The 25,906-nt window shown below is 36.2% G+C and overlaps 2 protein-coding genes across 10 annotated transcripts in view; one reads left to right on the top strand and one right to left on the bottom strand.

Annotated features, from left to right (window-relative positions):
* The window catches only part of KCNIP4 (potassium voltage-gated channel interacting protein 4), a gene marked incomplete at its 5' end in the record, with an annotated part of 454,322 nt that extends 443,250 nt beyond the window's left edge, over positions 1–11,072 (top strand). For all 6 annotated transcript variants that reach the window (XM_082760014.1, XM_082760013.1, XM_082760012.1 and 3 more), the window contains 4 exons: positions 3,896–4,003; positions 5,080–5,184; positions 5,528–5,590; positions 10,462–11,072. In XM_082760014.1, the coding sequence (XP_082616140.1) occupies positions 3,896–4,003; positions 5,080–5,184; positions 5,528–5,590; positions 10,462–10,509 (324 nt within the window). In that variant the 3' untranslated portion in view covers positions 10,510–11,072. The remainder of the gene's footprint in view (positions 1–3,895; positions 4,004–5,079; positions 5,185–5,527; positions 5,591–10,461) is intronic.
* Positions 1–24,512, bottom strand: part of PACRGL (parkin coregulated like) — a 39,426-nt gene extending 14,914 nt beyond the window's left edge. Inside the window, exons 1-9 of one of the 4 annotated variants that reach the window (XR_014317463.1) lie at positions 24,382–24,512; positions 22,915–23,072; positions 21,949–22,016; positions 21,472–21,562; positions 17,951–18,085; positions 16,138–16,245; positions 15,054–15,134; positions 12,882–13,022; positions 11,720–12,381 (exon numbers count right to left, since the gene is read on the bottom strand). Coding sequence is in view for 2 of the 4 variants with exons in the window: in XM_082760017.1 (XP_082616143.1) it covers positions 12,966–13,022; positions 15,054–15,134; positions 16,138–16,245; positions 17,951–18,085; positions 21,472–21,562; positions 21,949–22,016; positions 22,915–23,055 (681 nt within the window). In the remaining 2 variants the exon portion in view is untranslated. Of the gene's footprint in view, positions 1–11,719; positions 13,023–15,053; positions 15,135–16,137; positions 16,246–17,950; positions 18,086–21,471; positions 21,563–21,948; positions 22,017–22,914; positions 23,073–24,381 lie in introns of those variants that run through there. The other 3 variants (XR_014317462.1, XM_082760017.1, XM_082760018.1) reach the window with 3 other exon arrangements.
* Positions 24,513–25,906: the final 1,394 nt, after the last annotated feature.

A 25,906-nucleotide genomic window follows, 5' to 3' on the forward strand; every position in this document is an offset into this window, starting at 1 on the left:
CCTCAGAATTTTGCATTAATTAATGAATTAACAAGCTTGCTAATTTGTTTCTATCAGAGAATCCAGAATTAACCTACCTAGTTATGTCTTCTTTTATGTCCTGAGATCAAACACATCTTTGGTATTTAATTAATAACAAAAGTAATGAACAGTCATTGTCTCCAAGACAGTAACAAGGTGTTTACTGCTTTTAATGAATATCTTCAAGTGTGATCCTCTGTGTTAAACATAGAAAAGCCTTGTTTATGTCATATATGAAATAAGCTAATGTTTCTCGGGGCAGCTGTGATTTCAAAAGCATTTTGATACCAGCTGGTGTAAAGTAGCTACAGAGAAATATAGTTCCTCTTAACAGCAGCTCCTCCATGTCATTGCTAACCTTCATTGTCCTAAGAGCATCAGTGTCCCACCACTCCTGTGAATAACATTCACTGTGTGATTCCCTCCCAAAATCCTAAGGGCTAAACCCCAAAATGGATTTCAGTGCCTACCTACTTCTTCTGGCCTTGAACAAGACATAAAGGAACATGTGATCAGGTGGAATAATTTCAAGCTTTCCTATGAATCACACTATTCCCAGAGTACACACTAGTAAGCTTGATAATTAATTTATTAATGACTGGTTCTCCCCGAAGGTTTACTGAGGGATGAAGCGATCAGAAAGTCATTGACAACTGTGCTAAGAGATAATTTATCACCGCTGGGAAAAACAACAAATATAAGTTAATCACAGATCACAACCAGAGGCTCTGCACAGCTCTAGCTTGTCACTGGCAGCTGAGCAGGTGGTAGCGGTGAGCATACAGAGGCTCTAACATGGGTGCATTGATGCTCTGCTTTACAGCCCTTCAGTAAGCCATCCCCCTTTCATGGAGAATAACTTTTACACACAAGAGAGTTTGGCATTCGATCGAGGTCTTCACAAATACTTGCAGGCTCAGCAGGAAACTAAAAAGTTGGAAATAAGGAGCTGTGGAAAAGAATATGGGCAAGTACCAAAGAGCATAGCTTCTGTGCTTCTGCCACAGACTGAAGAGAGACCCGACAAAGAGATGTAGAGATGTGCCTGAGTCTGGCCCTTCTCCGGAGTTTCAGACTCTCTGCCCCTAGATCTGATGCACCTCTCCTGTGACTAGGTGTTCAGCTGGGCAGGCCTTCTGTCCCTCTCAGTGGACAGTGTTGGCATCCTTATGGGATGTAAGTGTCCAAGCAGTACTATCTATCTTGCTTCAAAAATAAATAGGCTCTGAAAGTAGAAAACCTCTCTCTCTAGGAGCCAGATGCCTAAACCAGAAAAGAAAATGCATCTGGGTACAGTAAATATTGTAATGGGGACTTGGGTTCATGCTAAATGGAGTGCCTGAGTCATGTGTCATTGAGGTGCTGGTAACAAGAGTGTAGACAGAGTCTCTCCAAGCTTATCTGGTACACTAAGTACTGTTGCTCCACCATAGCATTCGGCACTGGATCACAAGCTTAACAGCTCACAGAGCTTCACCACTCCTCTCGTGTACAATTCCTTCCACCAGGCAGGGCTTTGTTCTGTTTGAGGATCTAGCATGAAATGCCCTGTGGATTCAGTCTGTCCATTGAATAAGATTTTCCATTTCTACATTGTTTTATTGTTATTTTCTTAAATCATATGAAATCAAATATGTAGAAATATATCCTGTCCTAGCTAGTCCTTATTCAGCTCATCACAACTTCCTCTTGTGATAAATCCTTTTTATTACTCCTGAACTTGACTGCTGTACTGGGTGACCCCAGGGAGCATTCAGACAAAGGTGGAGCACCTGAACCAAATTCTGTATGATTCCCAAACACCCTCATGCAATATGGAAGGAGATGATCTCTTCTTGCAAAGTTTAGAGCACACACCTGGATGGTTTTGAGCTGTTTCAGCTTTTACAAGGACATTCATTCCTACAAAGTCATATTTTCTGATGAATGTTTTTTAACGCTGATGATAGAAGGGCTACCTTGACTATGGGGATATAAATAATGCCAGTAAGCCACCTAACATATGGGTGGCACCTCAAAGAAAGGAATAAGGAGAAATAATCAGGAAAAGGCAAGTAGATATGACTTAACCATCAGAATAAATGCAAAGATGTTGCTGGCACCAAATTAAATTCAGAGCTCTGAAACATAATACTTTAAGAAAATAACATTATTGGAGACCCTTGCAGAGGAGTTCAGCAAATGCTACATCAAGAATGCAGTAAAACAGTGCAGAAGAATGTGAAGAAATAGTACTGAATTAAAAAGGTTAATTGCTAATGCTGTAATGTGATCAAATCTGTTCTGAATTTCTTGGACATTTTAATACTTAATATTATGTTGTTAAAGAACCGTTTGGAGATTTAACCTGGTGACCCTCAATTAGTCACTGAGATGTAGACAAGAGAAGTTGAGCAAAACTCTTTTCAAGATTCATGTATTAATTTACCCCAAAGGACACATGTACCAATAATAGAGAAATTTATGAGAGAAAACCCAGAACATAAGAAATTAAAACTAAGATTCAAACTAAGAAAACCCAGAACATACCACCTGAATTGGTAAAAAGACCAAAGCTGTCAAAAGAGCTATGCTTACTAGACCACCTGGCACTGTGGTATCTGTGTATTCTCATCTGCATTGAGTATACGTATTTGACTATGTGGTACATTGGGCCTTTTTATGTCTAATCTCCATGCATTCTTTTCCATTGTTCCTGTTTTAAGAAAATGTACAAACATTGCCAGCGGTGATTCGAAACCATTCAGGTTTTGTAATGTCTGCTTTAAGTGTTACCCTAAGATTCCTTTGCCAATAATGTAAAAATGCACATTTAAATATAAACTTTTGCAGGACAGTTTCACAGATTTATGGGTTTACAAACGTATCAAATAGAATTGGGTAGAGGAGAAGGGTAGAAACAAAAAAGCTATTATTTTTAAAAATACAGTTAATGTGCTAAGAAATGCAAAAGACAGATGACAGCACATCCTGATTTATATTTTCTCCGATCTGGAAGATCTTTGTGCAATGTAAATAAGGTTTGTACTATTAAAAGAATATTAATTATGAAGCCAAACTCTAGTTCTAGCTCTAGTGTAATGTAAGTATGTCTACTTTTAAAATTGTTTGTCGGCTGATCAAGAACACAGTATGACAAATCCCATTAGTTATAGCTAACCTTATGCTAATTTGTCAGTGATCTGTATCAAACACTTCATGTATATAATCTCAGTAGTCTTCTGATTTACTTCTGTCGAGTAGCTCTACAGCATTAGAGCATTGGTGGGTGACAAGACCATTAAGGCATCATGTGGACATAAAATTGTATATTCCCTATCAGATTTCCAATAAAAGTTTTAAGTACTGAGGTGTATTGTAGCACACATGAGGTTTTAATGTTGACTGCACAAGATTGATCCAAGAGGTCTGGGAACCACGTATTCCACTTCCAACAAGGTATATATATAACAAGAATGGAACATTCCTCAGCAGATAATTCTTCCAAAATTGGTCTCCTGTGCTAAGATTAATCTAACTCCCACTTAAGCTTTGTTCTGGACCATTAAACCATGGGGGTTGCTTTTCCTTGGTAGCAAGTTCAACAAGGACTTCTCATGCGAGGCATTTCAGAGGATGAATACACTAATAGAAAATGATGCCTTATTTTATAGAAAATTACTCAATTTACTTATTATTAGTATAGCATACAGTGCCTAGATTTGTAATTATTTAAATAACCAGCAATCTGTAAAATTTGCTGTCAAGTGAAAGAAATAGAAACAACACACCTTTCAAGACTTCTGTGATTCTGATGAATGCATTAGTCTGCATTTCTGAGTGTTTGTGAAAAACTGTTTAATTCCAAACTGACCCAGAGCTTTTGTCTATTTAGGATTTTGTTATGGGTCTCTCAATTTTACTCCGAGGGACGGTACAGGAGAAACTGAACTGGGCTTTCAATTTGTATGATATAAATAAGGATGGATATATAACTAAAGAGGTAAGGTCTACTTTTTATGTTAATCACTGAAACTAACCGTTGTATACACAAGGCCTGCTTTGAAAGAAGAATGGCTTCAGAGGCAGCCTTGTCAAATTAGATATGTCAACCAATAAACCTACAACATATTATGAAACTAAACAAGCTAAAAATAATTTTCTCATTTTAAAGGCATATATAGAAATTGAAAAGGAAAAATTACCACAGAAATAATGGATGGCCAAAATTCTTCAGGTACTGAGACATTTGGCTTCCACTTAAGCAATTTTTTTTTTTTTTCACTAGAATAAAGTAGTTTGGTAGGATATTTGGACCCAAGAAAATTAAATGGGCTTCAACCATAATTAATTTTTTCCAATCTATTTCTAAAATTTTTACTTGAAACAGAATACATATAAAAAGATTCTTAAATCCTTTATACTGCAAAGATCCAACCACACCTGATGGTGGGACCAAACCTGTGGCTTCATAATTTTTTTTTTCAACAGTAGGTCTTTATATAGATATATTACGCTTTTGGTTTTGCACTTTGAGAGATAACTTAATGATTACTACAGAGGGTCAATCTACAAAACAATCTCTTCATCATACTAGCAGATGATGTATTTATGATTATCCTTACAGTTTTCATAACCCACGCTATTAAAAATATATATTTTTTTAAATAAAAAAGGAAAACTCTTTGCATGTGTGCAAGTGTATGTACAGGTGTTTCTTCTTTCTTTTGAAAACTCAGTTGTATGAAGATTTGTGCTTTAACTTGCTTTTACAGAACTTCTTTTCCTGGTTATTTTTATTCACTAGGCCTCAGGAGACTCTTCCCACAATCAGTGAATTTGCACATACTCTAAATAATTTTAAAATTATTTAAAATCAGAAGCATTCTTCTGAATCTATGAAAGCTGAACTTATATGCTAGAATTCCTAGGAACATACAGTTCATTCTTGAAGCTATTCTATCATAAAATAGGCAAATCTCAAATTTTTGTTCTAAAATGTAAATCTTAGAAAGCTGTTCTGAGCCAAAACAGTATCTACAATGCAGCTTACATTACACACATATTTTTTCTCTTCAGGAAATGCTTGATATCATGAAAGCAATATATGATATGATGGGAAAATGCACTTATCCTGTTCTCAAGGAGGACGCACCTAGACAACATGTGGAAACATTTTTCCAGGTGGGTGAGGTAACATAAGGAGCTAAAAAGACTGCTCTGTTAGCGGGTACGAATAGATTTTCTTTGTTGTAATAGTTTTGCACATCCTATCAATTTTGTTATCTTTTTTCCTTCTTTGTGGTTTCATCCCAAGTCACTTGTTTCTCAGATCTATTCACTACACCTTGCCTTTTCAACAAGCAGGTCTTTAAACTTATTCTAGTGTATCACTTCTTACATCTTTCCAGCATTTTGGCCTGCTTGGTCCCTAGGCTTACATATAACCCAAATGAATAATAAAAAGGACTTATTTTATGTACATTTATCAGGGTGATAATCATACATTGTTATTCTTTTTGAACAGAAAATGGACAAAAACAAAGATGGAGTAGTGACCATAGATGAATTCATTGAGAGCTGCCAGAAGGTAAGTGTCAAAACCCCACTGAAGCGTCAAACCCCTATCAGTTGGCTAGTGCTATCATAGTGCTACACAGTTTTTTGGTGTGACAGTGAGCAGAACAGCATTTTTTTTTTCTCTAGTTCATAGCAAAAAAAGTTTCTTCACATACAGCTAAATGTTTATTTCTACTTTTTCCCCATGCTGGGGAATGTTCTTGTCACGATTGGCATATAGTCACAACAATAATAATAATATTGCTTGAAAATTTATCATATATAGGAATGTTCCTCCAAGAGTGAGTTTTAGGGCTGAACGTCTTAAGAAGGCCGAGTAGAAGGAGCTTGCAAAGTGTTAGATGGCAAGAGTTAACAGCAGGCAATTTTTTTTTCCATTGCAAAGGAGTAAGAACTGACTGTGATTACCAGTTGCAAGTGTTTACACTGCTCAGGTGGCTGTTAATTTTCCTCAGCTGCTGAAAGCAGCTCATTGCCTTTTGAGCCACAAATGAGAATAAATTTATGTAGCAGGGATTACAGGCTTTTTTTGCTCCTCTGCCCTTTGGGAACTGGCTAGTTTTTAGACTAGGAGCTGATATGAGAAAAGGTAAGTTGTGTTTTCAGAAATTTAAGGAACTACCATCAATTTGTTGGTTTAAAAAGTCAAGAAAAATAAACATGACATAGTACAAAATAACTGTAAAGTGTTGCATCAGACCTAGTGATGAGATAAATAAAACCAGTGGTATTTATCACAATGAAAAATATACAGAATTGTAGCAGTGTTCAGCTGGTAAGTCCACCTTGTCCAAACTGACTGATTAGTATGAAGCTGCCAGAGAGTAGCACTATAGACTGTGTGTATTGCTTTTTACCTCCTACACCAAGAAGCATACAGTAGGCAAGAGACACGATAGAACAAGACCAGCAAGAACAATGCAGTTAGTGTGTGATAGATTTATAATCATTTGGAATATAGGAAGCTGACACAGCAAAGATGTTCTGCTATTTGTCTCGTTTTATGTGTCTGCAGTTATTCCTTGGAATTGCTTTCTTGATTTAAAAGCAGTAATATATAGAGGGGTCACAACCACTTATTAAGTGAGTCTTTGATCAGTTGTAATCCACTGACTTTGGTGTATAATGGAAAGAAAACAGCTCTTCTAACTGGTTGTTCTGTGTACCCTTAGTAATGGGTACTGGATAGTGTCCTGTCAGCAGAGCTACATTGACTATGGTTCTAGCTCATCAGTCTTGTTCAATATGAATGGAAGGTATTTGCTCTAATAAAGCTGAGGGATCATCTGAAACAGAGATGAGATTCATCTGAGGTCTGCTGAGTTCTGGAACTTAAATCAAATTCAATCCTGAATGTGATAGTGATTATGGTGGTGGACTGCATGATTCGGTTTCAAAGAAAATTAGTCTGTTCAGTAAGGAATCATGTGTTCTCCTTTTCCAGTGCGATTCACACTTTCTCACTTCTGTTGGAAGATTTCGTATTTATCTCTTCTGATTATTCAGAATCTACATGATAGAGAGAGATCCTCTAAATCATTACATGATAGAGACACCATTCACTCTTCTTAATGGACAGATCATCTTGACACTTTTCTTCACTTTATTTTAACTTCAAAGGTGGCGTACAAAAAGTACCTTGCTGTCTAATTTTTTGTCTCTCTGCCTATGAAGACCTGTTCTCTTATTAAGAGCTCTGAGCTGCAGTGTTTAATTCATGTTTACATCAGGATTTTGTTTCAGAAACGAGACCTGCGTTTTAGATTCAACCTGAATCTTTCAAGAAACTTTGTTCAGAAAATGTGCTCTATTCATGTGGTTTCAGCATTTTCCAGATTATGTTTCTTCCAAAGGACAGTAGTGGCCTCCTCCTTTTAAAACACAGCTGTAGGAAAACCTTTTGCTAATATCTTAGTACGTACAAGACTGATCTAGAAAGACAACATTCAACTTCTTTTATTTTCTCAGCATGCAGTGATTTGCATCACTCCAGGACTAATTCTCCTTGTTCATGAGTACTTATCTAAGTTTGCTCTAGGCATTGTTAATTCTGTGATCTCTCCTATAGTAAACTTGTCTGTGTTTTAGACATGATGAAACATTTTTATAGCCTTTCTGTATGTTCTATGGAAAAAACAGGGTTATCAGTATTGCTTTTTGTTCAGCATCTCTTTCCCAAGATGCAAAATACTCATCTAATTCAATTTTTCCACCTAGGGAAAAAGTCCACACCTGACCACTGTCTAGATTGTTGCTGTTTCTGCTATAAACGTTTGCTTATCTGAATCTTTTGCTACTGAATCTGTAAACTCAGGATGGGGCACAGCACACTTCCAGTTCCCTAGACTTTTACATCTGTTGGTTTCCTCATCTGTGAACCCTCCTATGGCTTTAAGGCGGACATCTGAGCAAGTCTACTCAAAACCTTCCCTGCCAGTTTGCATAACAAATGACTCTACCTCAAACCCTGGAATGAGAATGCCCGTTGATGAATGGTCTTCTCTCCTCACTGGGTATAAGGACCTATCTCTGACCATGACAAAGAGAGGACTGCAGAAGTACTTCTTTATCATCATAACTAATTTCCACACTTCTGTCCTCTCACTGCTTGGTGCTGGTAGGAAGTGGCCTGACTCAGGCATTATTGTTTCCTATCTACAGCAACACCATGAGGAACAAAGGTGAAGTAAGGCATGCATGGTGCATAAGTGAATAACTTAAAGGACCTTCTGATAAAGAAAAAAGGGCTTCTGGGACAGATATTTTCTGCAAGAGTAATCCATTCTGTAAGGAGTCTTGATAGGTCTGGGCTAGTCAGAAGAGAGCAAAGGAGCTGTATCAGAATTCAGGAAGAAAAACCTCAAAGTGAGCTTGCAGTTATGTCAGGCCTGGCAAAGCCCAGTCATCTATATTTTGTAGTTTATATGGACTATGCAATCACCACCCTTAACGTCAGGAATCTAAACAAAGCTATTATGAAACACTGCTTAGAAAAATGTACTGGGAGAAAAACAAGAGGCAAATAAGTAAGATTAAAGTATTTTAGAACTCTTTGCTAAGTGTAAATCAAACATCTGCATTTTTCTGAAGATAGAAAAAACACACTGAAAGCCACCATGTTCCAAATATCATGACAAATCTGTAATGTCTTCTGATGACCCTTCCCATCTGACTGAATAAAGGAGGGGCATTTAGAAGGTTTCTGTATTGAAGCAGCAAACTTCAGAAATATGGAGCTGATTTTAGAAAACAGCTAGTTTCATTAGTAATGATACGTGTATTAGGAAATGTCAAAACACTTTCTAAATGAAGAACATATTGCTTAGCTAAACTTCGTTGCTGATGTATACACAAAACATTTGTAAATGATTAAACGACAAACGATTCTAGTCAAAGCAAACATTGTAACCTTACAGCAATGAACTTCAAAGGTGTATATTGATATTACAAAACAATGCAGAGAAAAGAACTTACATTACTGTAAATTAAAATTAACTTAGCAAATTTCATATGCAAACTTTAAAAGCATTCATCTACATAGCATTAAAATTTTCAGTTAGGTATCATTGCTTTGATAAATTAGTTTGCTAGTGAAAAATAGTGTGTGGATCACTTCTTACAGCAACACCACTTGAGATGCCATATAGAATCAAAGATGAAAACCCTACTGTGCATGTGTCATAACAACATGAGAAAATTACCCAGTTGTCATTTTCTATGAAACAAATCAACCCTAGACTGAACAGAGAATAATTTAACTGTGATTTCATGCTTAATCATGTGTTATTATTGGAATATTAATGTACCTACAGACCTATCAGTTGTGGAGAACACTGATAATCCAAGAGGTGTTTTTGTCTGCACTCCTTTTATGAAATGTTCTAAAATAGTCAGTCTTATTTACACATTTGAATTAAAGGTGGTTAGTTTATCTCTTGAGAAAGTACTAATTGGTATTCATTCAGGTTAAAAAATAAAAATCATTAGCGGCATCAACAATTGCTCAATGAATGTGTAACCTATTCTTGCAACTGTACTGGTGATGCAGAAGTGCCACCACCAAATACAGGCTATTAGAAATAAACTCTTTCTTCTATACAATGAAATGTATAAGGTATATAAACAATTTATTTTCTTCTGACTGCTGTGCTGAGAGTTATTTACTAATAGAAACTGAAGTGCAGAGTGATGCATCAGTAAACATGGGGCATTACTTAGAATTTGAAGGTTTTGTTGCCTATCTAATGCAAAGCAGAAAGTAGAATTAGGAAGCTGTCTGCATCTTTCAGTGTGAACACACAAAAAGGATAAGCTGAGGAGTAAAAGTGTTTGGTGGTTCTCTGGGGAATTGACTGATTGTTCCAATCAAACAAAGATCCACATTTAAATCTATTTTATTTTAGTAATCCATAGCTATACAATAGGATGGGTCAGAATTGGAAAAAAAAAAAAAAAAGCTTCTGTGTATGGTATGCAATGCATGTACTAGTAACTTCATGTACTATACGTTATGTAGTAATTCCTGATTCACACTACGGATATAGAAATTATTCTTTGAGTATTTATTGTCTATTTATACTTATATTGTCTATTTATACTTATATTAAACTTATAACCTCCAAAATACTGCAGACCATATTTTCTTAACATGCTTATGCATTCTTGACAGACTAGTTTTGGTTTAATTAATGGACACAAATTAGGAGTAGATCCATTAATAGCCATTTTCTGCTAACACTTTCTCCAAGCAAGATGAAAAATAGACACATGTACAGTTAGTTCCACCCAATTTCACTATAGATATTTGCCAACTACATTTGTAATGGTGTATGACTTGTGTTTGTTTTATGTGTTTGTTTTTTTTTTTTTTTTTTGTTACAGGATGAGAATATAATGCGATCCATGCAGCTCTTTGAAAATGTGATATAAAGAAGGCATTAGGTCAACATTTAATGGACAAACATGAGCTACTCTGCAATACTATCCAAAAGATGGATTTCCCACTTTACCATACATAAAATTACTCAGCTTTATATTGAGATATGTATTATGCAAATAAGTCTTTTTTTTTTTATTATTAGAAAGTTCCCCCCCAAATCTTTTCAAACTTTTTTTTTTTTTTTTTTTATTTAGCACCTCAAAAGTGGGTACGTAACAATATTGTTCTGAAAAGTCTGTTTTTTATTTCAAAACCCCCAAGATAGGACCTGACTTTATGCAGCTTTATTATCATTCCAACCCCTAGATAAAATAGATTTAATCTCATAAGGAGATTAAATAAATACTCTTAGTTTTGCTACTCATTTGTACTGGATTCAGCTCCAGGTGTTTGAGTGTATTTATTAAATCTCAGCTTCTAATTTATACAGAGGCATTACCATGTATTTCCTTTCCACGTTTGTATGGTGTAGTTCTCAGTTTTTTTAATAATAATTTAACTTAATGTGCTATGTGCAATGTGCAATGCACAGCTTGCTGCAATTGCCTTCCACCTTTGACTTGCTTCTCTCCTCTTTGAAAAAGAAGACCAAAACCCCAAACTTAACAAAATAAATAACTTGAGAGGAAGAGATGTTATGTAACACAACTTTAAGTGATAATTGCTTAGGTAGATTTATTCCCTAACAAATACTAGTAAACTTCTATTAATCATACTTATCTATTAAATCTGCGTTTATTTTTTCATGCCATTAATATCAGGAGTCCTTATATTACTAATAATTCTTGGACATATATACGAAGATCTTTGCTTAAAATTAAAGAATCTTCTGACCTTGAATTTTTCATGAAGAAAACTTAACCGGATCCTAACACTGTGTTCATGGGTATGTGTCTTGTTGCCTTTAATGAAGAAGAAAACCACAACGTTCCTTTGAAACTTCTGTTCCTCTTCAGTGCACAGACTGAATATCACTACATAGCGACATCTACTAATAACGAATTCTAGACAGGATAACATCTGTATCAGCTTTTTTGTAATATCTTTAATTATGAGAAAGGATTAGGAAAAAAAATGAAGCTTCAGCTGTACAATATCATCTATATGTGATAAGTGCATTACATTTTTTAGGATAATTTCTTAATTAAGACTGGAGCAAGCTTAATTCTGAATCTAGATTAAAAATGTATGCCCCCTCCAATACATGTAATTTTTAAGATATGTTGTCCAGAGATTTATGCCAATACTTCAAAATAGGTGAAATGCTATCAGAGATAAGCCAATCTTCATTGTGACATTGCTGCAGAAAATGTGAAATGGGATTAATGAAGTAGAAAGAATGTGGCAAACATTCTTTCACAAAAATAAATAAATAAATCAGGTATCTATTCTGGTGTAGAGATGGGATGTTAGAGGCATGTTGAAGGCTGCTCTGCTATCACCAGTGTAGGATAAGAGTAGTACAATACATGTACACCTGAAATTTGCTGTAGTGTGTTTGTGTAAATTAAATGTGCACATTTTGTAAAAAAAATAAAATAAGAAATAAAGTAAACAAAGAAAAACCAGCATGAACAATTTTTTGTGTTGTTAAATAACTGTATTTCTTCAGATTTAACATTTCTGCCAACAAAATTAAGTTATTTTAAAATGCTTAAATATATATACATGTATGTCTTGACTTTGCACAGAACTTAACCACAGTTCTGAATTAAATTAACTACCACTTTAGTCAGTTCTCCCCCATAGGGTAACTCAAACACACAGAACAACAAACCTGAACGGTATTTATTTCAAGATCTGTCCGTCAATAGTTTGCAATCAAGCTCAAGTACGCTCATGGACAAATGCTGTTCCAGCTTCTGAAAACAACATGCCGAGTACGCAATGAGTAAATACAGCTTGCTACCTGTATGGTAAGCTTCATACCTTCAAAAGCTCAAAAAGTCTAGGTGAGTTCTTTTAGTTCTATGTCTAATCCACTAAGTCCTGATGAACCCAAACTGCATCCATTGGGACACAATAAGTTAAATGTTTCAAAAGTGCATTGTAATTTAGCACTATGTGAATTCCCATTTAAGTAAGTATAAATTGTTTTGCATCATACAAATCTACAAAACATACTAAGCAAATCTATTAAAGGAAAATGCAATTTACAACAAAATATGAATCTATATTTACTCAGCCTTTGAAATAATAGCCAATTTGTCAGTGTCCTTGTAAGCACAATGCATACATAAATAGCAGCCAATAGAGAATTATTTTAAACAGTCTCATAATTACATATTCACAAACTGATGGGATGTTTCCCACTTTCCATTACACTGAAGAACTGTGATTAGTTTAAGAGAACATAGCATACCACAAAGAAGTGTTGGTGACGCTCACAGGCACTTAATCTTCAAACTTGACCTCACAGTACAACTCACTACAGATTTTTTTTTGTTCAAGAGGATATAGAACAATAGGTTGGAATTTTAGATTTGATGATAGCCACAGTCGCCTGTTGATGAAAATACAATAAGTTTAAACACAACAATTAGCCCTAACACTACATAGGAGAAGATTCACTTAATAATTATAAATTGTATAATTTAAAACTTTTGCTTAGTTACCTTCTTCTAACGAAACAGTACAAAACTAAAATTTAATACTTATAAGAAATTTACTTTCAAAAGAGCCGAAAATAATGGACAAAAAAAAGGAAACATTCTCAAAGGGATTTCCAATAGAAGTACTAATCATATTCATTGTAACATTTAAAAATAAGTGTATTAATTCGTTAGTTGAACTATATAATGTTGCTGGCTATAATCACGTTTTAGGAGCTTGTTTCCACTTTTCTGCCTTATCTTCTGACAGAATTTTAAAGGACATACAGAAAGACCACTCACAAACCCAACATACTACAAGAAATTAGCGGACAGACGTAAGATTATTCACTGGATTAGCTCCATTAGACATAAATTCTCAGGACACCAAAATGAAATGTAATTTTCTTCTTCTCATCCCACTACACAGAAATAACAATTTTCATGCTGCTTTGTCAGGATGTTTTGAAGTCTGCAAGATAAACATTCCTATTGCCATTAAATGAATATGAGCACCCAAAAAAAAAAAAAATGAAGTGGTGCCTGCAGATAATTTGGGTGCTTACTGACTATGGAAAACAAGTTCAGAAGCAGTAAGATATACACTGGTCCCTGCTCTTCATGTGATTCCAATTCTTTGTCAGTGACCATATAATACCTTACATTCAAGTGCCCATGGGGTCATTAGAGCAAGTACTTTCCATTCTAGATGGATGTCCAAGCCAACACTCAGTTTTTCTGCTCTTGTCCTTGCAGCACAATGTACAGCAAGACAGAAGATGTCAACAGAATACTAGAGCACTATACCGTATTAGAATTATAACATAGAAGAATAGCCTATCATCTACTACTTAATGCATTTTTTTTTTGATGTATAACAACTGCAGATCTAACCTCTGGGTTAACCACGGTGGGCTAGAATGTTAGTATCTGATTTCCTCAGTAAGTGACCTCACTAAGCTATTAAGGAACAGGCAAGCATTATCAATAACAGCAAAAAGTATCCTTTAGCAAGAGTAAATGCTGCTGAGGAAAGCACTTAAGCTCAGAAAAATGAACACAAAGCCTTCATCCCAAGTGTATTGAAGCAAGGCAAATATTCAGCCTGTGGTGTCAGGTGTCAATACTCCAGAAGGGACCAAAATCTATTTACAGGTTAACATTTGGTGAATTCCTCAGTCACTCGCTCTTCATGGGCATCTACCCTACAGCCTGTACAAGTAGCCCAAACGCTTTACTCAGCACGAAAATCTACATTTTAAGTGCTGCAGTGCCTAACTTGGAATAAAGACTCATAAGACATCCTGAATCTTACCGTACATAATCCACTCCACACACACTCTAAACCCTGGAAAAACTTCAAACTTTATAGAGAAATAGAAAATAATAAAAAACATTTTTTTTTTTAAAGTATCTTATTTAGCCACTAAGGCTGCATGAGCTTCCCCTCAAGGACAATAAAATGTTCCAAGCAAATATCATGAGTAGGGATCCACATGGATGAACACTTGTTCCCAAAAAGAGTTCTCTTGAATTGATGTGCTATAGAAGTAGAGCCAAGCAGTTTCTGATATAGGTATTGATCCCTTAGAATATTTTACTGAAATGTACTCCTGCATTCCTGCTCTGAGATTGAAACAATGAATAACATATGAAAGTGGAAGTTAAAAAATGGGGGACAACAAAAGCTAGCTGGCAGAATACGGATCACACAGTGATTTAATGTCATTTCTATCATTCAATACCTCAGACTAAAACAACTATTTTACCATGGACTGGAAATGCCACAGTGCAAAATCCAGTGTTTTATGCAATATGAATAGTTGTGACATGCAAAGCATTACTCGGAACAGGGTTATTAATCTGAAAGGCAGAGATGAAAGCTGTCTTGGCAATGCTGCATTCATGCATGCAGATTACAGATTATTATCTGTTTAACTCACCTTTCCACCATATTGCTCCAACTTCTGTAAAGCAACAGTAATTTTTTCTTTAAATTTCTTGTCCATTAATCTTCTTGAAAGCTATTGGAAGAGTAAAATAAAAAGGTCTATTGCCCAATATAGTACTATATGTGCAAAAAATCCAACATAATTCTATTTTACTACTTTATTTTATCTGTCTTTGGTAAGTGAGAGCTGCAAGAAACATCACTTTATAGCTCGTAGCTGATGTCAAAGTATAAAAATTAGTCAAGGCAAAAGGTATGAAGTATTAACTGATGAGAGAATTAAAGCTCAACTGTTAGCCAAACAATTTTAAATTGTTGGTTTTTAGCAAGCAAGTTTTGAAGAGGTATCAACATTAAAGCAAAGTCATTATTGAAGTATTGTCCACATGAAAAGTTGACACACTTTTCCTCTGCACTGAAAGAGATTTATTATAGTGGAAATAATCTAAACACGCAACCAAACAAAAAAGCTGCTTTAGATTCTCTCTTCTGCACTGGGTATCTAATAAGTCATTTTATTTTGCTGTAAAAATTCACTTTGGAGGCAGGTTAAATTAAACCATGAAAAGCCTATTCAATAGAGGAAGAAAATCTACAGAAGGACGTCAATAGGAGGACTCAGTATAAAAATTACTTTCCACAGTTCAACTCAAGTTTATTGAATGAAAACTTCCTTCTGCAGAATTCCCATCTGAGAGAAGCAGAAATATTTCCCTATGTTAATTTATCAAGGCTTTCACAGATTTTTGAAAACATTCACACTCATTTACCAGTAAATATAAAAATTCCTTCAAAACATAGAATGTTTCACCTCAGGCTCAAAGCTGGATCTTTTTTAAGTAGTACAGAAAGCAATTCCATTTTTCTCCAATTAACCTTAACGTCAGTTTTTGGAGCCTGCTAGAACTTTATATGTCACCACATTATTAAAGAATAACAGATTTACACAGAGGAATATACAAAGCAATGCTTTTCATGAAACTGCTGAGTCTTCCAATATATCTGTGCAGATACTATAACAAACATCTTAACCATAAAAATACAGATGATCTGTTACTACAGCACTAAAAACTTACATTTGTGAGCAGATGCTTAAGATGATCATTAAGAGATGGGCCAACAACAGCACTCAGTTGAACTAAAGCATCCAATCCCCTTTCAAATACTTCATCATCTGAATGGGCCTTCAAAGGAAGGGGAAAATCCTGTCAGACTAATATTCAAACAAACACAGTTTCTTCAAAACTGCAATCTCTATATTATGATTGTATATAGTATTTTGATAAATTTAAAGTGCTGTGGAACTGCTAATTTTTGTAACATTAAAAGCAGTTTAGAAATACAACATGACTGAATATAACTATCCAGATGTAATACTTTAATGCAGAAGTATTTTTTAAAGCAGAAAACAAAAGCATCCATGTCAGTGAAACTATTGCACTTCCTCAAAAAAAAAAAAAAAAAAAAGGAAACTAATATTTGATTGATGAACAAATCAATAAATTTATTCATCAGGCAAAAAAGGCACTATACTGATAGTTTTGGAACATACCCTATATGCACTGCTTCACAGCATGCTAAAAAGAAACTTTAAAATGTGCATATATCAAAATTGAGGGAAATTTTAGTTATAAATGTATTGAATACAGGGTAATTCCTAAGTAATTCATAACAATTGTCTTTGTTGGAGAAATCCACAAACAAATGACATTCTGGATCAATGAATTTACTCCCCTGCCAACTACAGCTTTTTCATCTGCCAGCAATTATCACGCTGTTATCTACTTCTAAGGTGGCTTTGTCATTTCTATTGCTCCCATGGGAAAGTTCTTCTATGTGAGTTCTCTACTGCTTTAGTTATCTCACTCTTCCCTGAGCAGAGAAATTGTTTCATGACCATTTTCCTTGTACTAATAGTGATCTTTATTTAAAGGGTCATTCTTCTATTCTGACATTTGGGCCCTGAATGTTTTGGTGTGTTGTTTTTTTTTTGTTGTTGTTTAAGTAGAAGAAAGAAGAAGTCATTGCTCAGTAGGTTTTGATATAAAGTCTTGTCTCGTTAAATAGTGCAACAATAAAAATTATCAGATAAATAAGTTATTGGAAGAACACACAATAATATTTTTTCTAATTATGTCTTCCAAAATAAACCAAAGATGTTAATAATAAACAACACTGATCCTCTATTACACCTCTGAGTTTGTATCTCAAAGAATTTTCAGTGTTTATCCATCTCTGTGAAAATATAACTGAAGCACAGCTAGAATAAACGACAGAAAATGGCCAAACTAAAAAAGTGTTCTGAAAGATATTAAAAAGATCCAAAAGAGTATTCCAGGCCAGTACTTTTAAAACACATTATTTTCTGAAGGAGTTGAAAAAATTACAAACATTTTAAAAATGAAGATTATGTCTTCAAACATTATAATAATATTCTTCCTTTTTCCTCATGGATGTATTCTATTTTATCTTTGTAGCATTTTTTTTTTACATTTTTAAATGTAACGTGATTATTTATTCTGGCATCTCCACTTTATTTCATATCAAACATGTTTTGCATGTGGACATAAAAACCACCATGATTACTTATATTTTTTTCTGCTTATATTCATATCTTTAACAGAACATTTCTACCGAATTTGCCCATAGCTGCTATCACTCAGCTATACAAGGAGTTGCTCATCTGATTTTACTCTTAAAGACTCATTTATCTAAGTGAACCAAGGCAGGGATAACATGAGAAAAAGACACTATACCCCTACACCTGTGAACCCCAAAATAAAAGCCTGTCCAACAGATTTATCACATTAATGTTTTCCTTGTAGTCCTCACCAGCTTAAAAAGAAAAAAAAAATCTATGAAAATCTCTGTAGGAAGAGTAAGACATACCAATGCAGCCTTTAACACTGGAACTAGACGAGGCAACAAGGGAATTGTTTTTTCAGCAGCACCTTCAACCATAAGTAATTCTTTAAAACCCTCCTTTGAAACAAATGTATAGGGATGCTTTGTCTCTCTCAGACCCTGTTGTAAATATAAAACGTTTTTTTAATAGTCTTTAAACAAAATCACTTTTAAAAAGTTCCATCTAGCACAAAGATAATGTTTAGATAACAGATCAATTCAAAACATAAGATACACTAACTCCACCGTGTGGATCCATTGAGTACAACTCTGCTCACAGAATATTCCTATTCATTTTTCTTTTGGAACACTGAATATTAAGACTCACATTGTGAACATTGCTATTTCAATCAGTACTTGTACTTCTTTAGGTAGAGTGATTAAAGATAATGATTTTTTTCAACAATACATATATATATATAATATATATACACACACTTGTAACTAATTTCTGTACCCTGAGGGGAAAAAAAAAAAAAGAAAAAAGAAGAAAAGAAAGTAAAATACCCCCCCCACAAACGCAAAAACTTTAAAATGGTACAAATAAGCATGTCTAGCCAAGACCTGAGCAACAGAATTCAAAGATTTAAAGCCATATGGTAATACGAGCAATAGGAGCTGTAAGCTACTTTAGATATTGACATTTGATCTTTCAAAAGGAAAAAAAAAGCTCACTCTATAGTATACACTTTATTCTACCTCCCAGACCGGATTCAACATTTATTTAGACTCCTGAAACATATCTGGTTGGCAGCGAGTTGAACAGCAGCCAGCTGTGTGCCCTGGCTGCCAGGAAGGCCAACTGGGGAACATCAGGCACAACACTCCTAGCTGCTGTGGCCTCAATTAGAGCACTGTGTGCATTTTGGGGCACCACAAAACGAGGACATAAAACTAGCAAAGCGTGTCCAAAGGAGGGCTACAAAGATAGTGAAGGGTCTAAAGAGGAAGACACATTAGGAGTGGCTGAAGTTGCTTGGCTTATTCAGCCCAGAGTAGAGAAGCCTGAGGGGAGGCCTCATGGCAGCCTGTTGTCTAGACTGACTCATTAAGCTCTAGGTCATCAAAGTACCTTGTACTTTTTGTACCCCGGTACCTCAGTTAGAAGAAATCCCTGAAGACTTCTGGTCACTATTATTTAAAAATAACATTCAGATGGCTGAAGTTGATGGACAACCTTCGGAAGAAATCTTCATGTTTACCTCTATGTGAGCGAGACATACTGTTTACAACAGCATTTTAGAACTGCATTTCCCTTCCTCATCCTAAGTACCAATTTGTAGTTTAACCAGGAACACATAATGAGTACTAAATATACCTCTGTGTAATTGTCAGTAAGCCATTAGACCCCTAATAATTCCTTTGCTGAACTTTCCACCTCTAATGAAGTCTGATTGACTCAGTCACTGGCAAAGTGTATGTCTACAAGTGCAAACACACACAGTTCAATATAAAAGTGTAACTCATCTGTTACACAAGTTCACATCTAGTTACAAAATCTAGCTTCTCAACCAGCACAGGGCTCCAAAAAGGCCAGTGATTTAAATTGCTAAATATGAAGGAGTGTGCATAGCACACACATACAAAGTAATGTAGCAGCAACAAGAGGCAATGGGCACACAATGGAACACAGGAGGTTGTCTGAACATCAGAAAGCACTTCTGTGATGTGTAGGTAACAGAGTACAGGCACAGGTTGCCCTAAGAGTTTGCAGTCTCTCTCTCCTTGGAGCATTTCAAAAGCCACCTGGACATGGCCCTGGGCAAGCTGCTCTAGAATGACCTGCTTGAGAAGAAGGGGGGACAAAATGACTTCTAGAGGTCCCTTCCAACCTGAGGCATTCTGTGATTCTGTGTGGTATAACTGTGTGACATAACTGTGTGGTAAAGCAACGTGGAAGAGACAACCTCACTGTTTGGTCCAGAAAAGCATCTACAACAAGCTGTTAGAATGTAAAGAGGAAAATATTTTACGTAAGATTAAAGCAAAAGCAGATGAACAGTAGTGATTTCCATTTCTTCTCTGGTTTCTCATGAAAAGTCACAACTGTCTCATCTGTTTTTCACATCGAAAAAGTCGCTTGTATTTGTATTTGTCTTTAATCTGTCAGGGTTTTGGATGATTGTGTTGAAAGAGGCTAACACGAAAGCCTTCCTCCTCTTCAGGTGTAACAATTTGTAAAACAGCATAACTGAAATGCATAACACTTTACTCAGATGCCTCCAAAGAAAAAGGATATACCTCTAGCTAAACCACATCTATTACAGAAATGGCACTATGAGGTCAAAAGAAGAAATAGCATTCTCCAGTGACCTAGAATAGTAAGAAAAACTACGGAACATAGCAAAGTAGAGACAAATATATACAGACCGCAGCAGTCAGAAAGGAACAACTACTTTTTATCCCTCATAAAAGAAAAGTTTTATAAACACATTTCTTTATATAGTATCTCATTTGGACAAAGCTTTTTTACCCTTTGCATTTAGTATCAGATAAACAGTAAATTATTCATTTGCAGTGAAAAAAAAAAACAACACAAAGAAATCCACCAGGTGGCTGTTACCAGAAAACAGGTAAGTGAAAAATCTAATACAGTTGGTTTTAAATTACTCTTTATATTATCCACAGTAGGTATCAGTTGACACTAGCTTGGAGGTGGGCATTTCTTTTCACAGTACAGGCACAGTCAGGACCTCCAAAGAAGTAGAAAGAGTCCATGACAGTTCACACATTTCAACGCATAAAGATCATTGCAGAGGCACACAAAGGCTAACAACAGTTTTTGATTGAAATTGAGCTGTGGAATTCAACTACACTGACTACTGAACGGTAGACTCCAATGCTTCCAAAAGGTATGAGTTAAAGAATCAATACTTCTTTGTGAACTCTGAAAATGCTTAGACCTTTTCAGTCCCAGGCAAATCCAGTCAGTGAACACATTCCTATGCATTTTTGGTGACTATATGATCAGTCTTTTACCTATAAAAGGTTTATGTTTTCACAATCCCTAGAGGACTTTTTTGGACCCCGGACTGTAATTAATACACGTGAAAGGTTTGTGCTGTGGAAAGAAAAAAAAAAAAAAAAAAGAACAAACAAACTCTTTGTAGGTGTTTGGAAGAACTGAAATCCTACTTTTTTCCACAGGGTTCCCACATCCCAGTTAAATGCTCAGGTCAGAAAGGGATGAGTTTGCTTCTCGTTTGTTACTTAACTTCATATTTGAAAGTGGGTCTGGAGACCGGCTGCACCTTAGCTCCTCCTACAACAATTTTAATTGAATCCTGAAAAAGCAGACTGGCATTACTTAGCTTTTAGGAGCATATAGCTCAGAGACACTTATTTATCTCCTGTTTCAAAGAATAAACCACAAACCACAGCAGTCCAGCTATAGTAGCAACTAAATAACACAGTAGCTGACATAAAAACGTAGCTACTGTACATCTGCATAACTTTTCAGCACTATGTGAAAGAAATACTGTATGCTTAACTATGCAAGAGTTTACCTCTGCCAGTGTTACAAGAAGAGGATCAAAAGGAACAGTTTCAGGAAGGCATTCCCATTTCAGTCTGTGTTTTACTGAGCCATGCACTAACCTGTATAAAGAAGTAAAGTTTGAACAAATTAACACACAACGATACACAATTTATTTCATAGTACTACAGACAAAAAAAGACTGCAAGATGTCTGCTTACTAAAATGGCACTGATTTTATTATTGTTGTTATTAGGGAGGAGAAAACATATGAAGAAATCTCATTTGTTTGTAAAAAAGGTTTAATACTTTACAAAAAAGCCATGTCAAACATGTAAAATTGCTTCTTTCTTTGAAAAGAGCTAAGTAGTAGAAATCTCTTCTGAAATGAATGGAATCAAACTGCTTAACTAAAAGAGCAAGGAGTTTTGAACAGATGTTTTTCAACTTGCATAATTCTACCTAACCATAATACATATAAGAAAGAAAAGAAACAAAACTAACATACCTGCATGGAATGCCACCTTTAGCATATATAGCGGCAAATGCAGAAGGTGTTCTAGAAGGAGTACCAAACTGTGAGGACACCAACAACCAAAAATTATTTGGTTATAACAGTAATGTTTGAATATGTTAAAACTGCAGTTTATCAAGAAAGGAACTTAATCACATGATTCTAAAAATAATCAAAAAAAGAAAGATCTTAGGATGGAAAACACATACGATTTATCAAAAAAGTCCTTTTCAGAATTGTCAGGCTAGGAGGTTGCAAAAATGAATACATTCCTGGTGGAATGCTCTCATTTTTCTACTTTGTCATGCAAATCTTAACACTGAAGTCTTACAGGTTCTCTCTTAACAGACTAAGTACCTCTCACTCTCCTAATGATCCTTATTGCCATATGCAATATTGCCATATGCAATAAGGATGTGAAAAATTATATGCAGGTAACATGTATATGTAACATGCTTTGCTCCAATTCCAGCCTGATCTGAGTACAGACAAAAGTACAAGATGGTAAGATGATAGAGACACACCAAATGTTGGGCAAGATGGTATGAGGGCACTGGAAATCAGTGGGGAGCTTCATGGCAGGAAAACTTGCACAAAGTTATTTTATATGCATGCTTCTTATCCATGTGAGCTATGGTATCATTTACTGACATGATCATTCAATACTACTTTCAAGATTAAGCATCATATCACTAAGCATATAGCAGGAAATACCATGAAATCTTTATTTCTATCTTTCTAGTGTTTGCGCCTACATTAAGATTGTTAAAATTGTGTGCATGATTTGACTTCTTAGCTTAATTGATTGTATTAATTACAAAAGGTTTAAAGAAAAAAAAAATCACACATAGAAATTCCCATATGAAAGTATCATCTTCTGCATGTATTTCCTGAAGCATGGAAATTTCTTCCATCAAGAGAACTATTTTAAACAAATAGAAATCCCATACCTATACATACCGGATCAATAGTTTTGGGATTCAGCTTGTCACTAGGCTTTGGCTGTGGTTTAGTTGCAGGTTCTGGAGAACATGGCAAAGGAGAGGATGCCTTACTTTTCTGTATTGCAGTCTTTGGTTTTATTTGGACGCCTGATGACATTCTTAGAACATTACTACCTATAACCAAAAAAGATTAAAAATATGAGTTCCCATTCCTGTAAGACAGAATATCAAAGGTTAGGATCCTGAGGTCTGAAGACTGACATTAACAAACAGAGAAGAAAATCTAAATAAGTGTACGACAAAAGAAACACTTATTCTTCCACAACCTATGCAGTATAAGGGATCATTTAGACAGAGAAGTCTGTCACTTCATCTTTCAAGTGCATACACCTCATAATCTTGCACTGTTCTCCTTTACATTTTCAAGATATAGCCTGCCTTCAGTGACAATCTATTTAAATGACAAGCTAATGTACCACAATTAAACAACTGAAAGTTTCTTTAGAACACACAAAAACATACATGACACAGAAACTATTATATTTGTAAAATGAAAATCGTTAAAGCCATTAATCCTGAAGCCCTAGAAGACTGACAATAACTTAGAAAGAAAATTTACTAATTTTTAAGTGTAACCTTATTACCACAAAACTCTAATCATTTCAGAAAACACATAGTAAGAACTGTCAGCAAAATTGGAATCAACATATTTTAATACCACAAAAACACTAAATAAAAAGTTCTTAGCATTAGTATTATGTATCACAAAACAGTGCTATCAGTGTCAACTTTTGAAATGTACACTTGCTCATAATGCAATTGTCTTAATAATAATACAAACGTATTTCTGTATTTCTCAGAAAAGTATTTAGAATTAACTTGGAAGTATTCTTTTTTTTTTTTTTTTTTTTTTTTCTCTTCCAGTAAGTAATTAAGATACACATCAAGGACTTTAACAGCGTTTTAACTAACATCAAAATCTAGATGCACTTCAAAAGCCACTGTTCACACCATCGCAGAAAGTTAAATAAATGAATAACAACAGGCAGATCAGCCCTTTGGGACAAAAGTTAAGATGGAAGATACAGACGGTGATAAAGGTTTTGTAAAAGCACAACTGCTACAGGGGGAGGCGGAAGGGAGTGGAAAAAGGACTTCTCATAGGGAGGGCCTCGGCCTCCGAACAAGATGAAAGCCCTTGTGTAGGCAAGAGCTGGAAGAGGCACAGGCACGTACAGAGCTGAGGCCGCACGGGCACAGCTGGGAATCAAACAAGCGCCACACCAGGCTTGATGTGGATGCGAACCGTCCCGCCGGCAGGTGACAGACTTCAAGCAAAGGACAGAAACATACAGACAACAAGAAAGAGCACACCTGAGAGGTGCCTTTCATTGCAGAAAGGAAGAAGCTTGGCTCCTGGAAGCCTCTTATCAGAGGCAGACCGACAGCGAGCAGGACTTTAAAGGCCACGCTGCTCACTTACCCTGCCCAGCGACAACCCTCCCGGAGCGCTGCTGGGACAGAGAACGAGAGAGACGAGGGGGACCCGAGCCCCGTAACCGCTGAGGGACTCAAACAGCCACCCTCTGCCGGCGGGCAACGACGATCCCCCGCCTCCTTCTTCCCTCCCTCCTCCTTCCCGAGAGGGCTCGGCGGGGCCCGACCCAGCGCTGCCGGCCCCGGCGTGCCAGGAGGAGAGCCCCGCTCCCCCCGCTCCGCTCCACGCTTCCTGCCGGTTGCCGGGGAAGCTACGGGCCGCCGGGAGCCCAATCTTCCTCGGGAGCATGCGCGGGGTGCGGAAGGGAGGGGGCGTCAGCGCTTCAGGGTGGTCGCATAGAGGCCGGGCTGCGAGGGCTGACTGAGGCCGGTGCTGCCTCAGGGAGTGGCGGCCGTGTGCTCGTCCTTAGTCACCCCCTCACGGGGTACCGGCTACCAGCCCGCCTTTCCACCATGCTTTATGAGTGCTTCCTAGATCTCCTATGGAGATCTTATGCAGAACCCCAAGAGAAAGACCACAACCTGTGGGACAGTGGCAGCCCAAACACATGAAGCCCAAGCCGAATCACTGCCTCCCGTCAGTGATTTCACTGGATCCTGTGGACTTTTAACACACACACAAAAAATGTAATAATAAAGCTTACCTCCAGCAGCCTTTGTGTGGGTTTGTCCAGATGCCAGGGGATCACTCCACACATCATCCTGGTGCGCTGGTGGCTTTGGTTGTGTGGTCTGCTGTGCTGGCTTGGAAAGCACGGTGAAAAGTCAAGGAGCTGAGGCTGTGTCTTGAGCGAATCACTGCTTAAACACTTGATTTCAGGCTAACAGGAACAAGGAGGAAGACAGAGTAAAGTTTAGAAGTCAGATTTTTTTCAACCTTCCTCATCTATTTCTGATTAGAATGGAGATAGTAAATTTTAATATGAAATTGCCACTCCTTGATACCCGATTTCTTAGTATCTTCACAAGGAAAACAAGATTCATAAAATATTCATCTTGCCTTTTTACTTTCATGTGACAAAAGTTTAGCTTACAACCATGGGGTCATACTCCATTTGAAATTTATTTTTGTTTCAGTTATAAAGACAGAAAATATGTTTCTTTTATCAGATAACCCGCTCTCAAACTATACTGAAATTTGCGTCATAAATACAGTATTTATTCTTATAAAACACATCTGAATGTAGTTAATGACCTTTTGAGTAAAAGGATACATGTTTTTCTTCTGTGAACCCTATTAATCATCAGAATGCTTTTTTGCTTTCTTCAATAAGTGTGTTTATTCTTTCACGCACTAAGCAGTAAATCTCCAAGCAAGACATTTTTTTGGTTTGCTGAAATTGTGTGGGATACAAACTTTCCACCGTCACACATTCTTTTTCACTTTTGTAATTTATACTGAGGAGCTGAATGTGTATGAGGCTATTCTTGTATTTCCCACAAAAAGAAAAAAAAAATGCACTCACAATGTTGAAAAGTCATTGTTGGCTATTTGAAAACTACCATATTTT

The sequence above is a fragment of the Aythya marila genome, assembly GCF_965140915.1.
Source record: "Aythya marila genome assembly, chromosome: 4".
NCBI classification, from domain to species: domain Eukaryota; kingdom Metazoa; phylum Chordata; class Aves; order Anseriformes; family Anatidae; genus Aythya; species Aythya marila.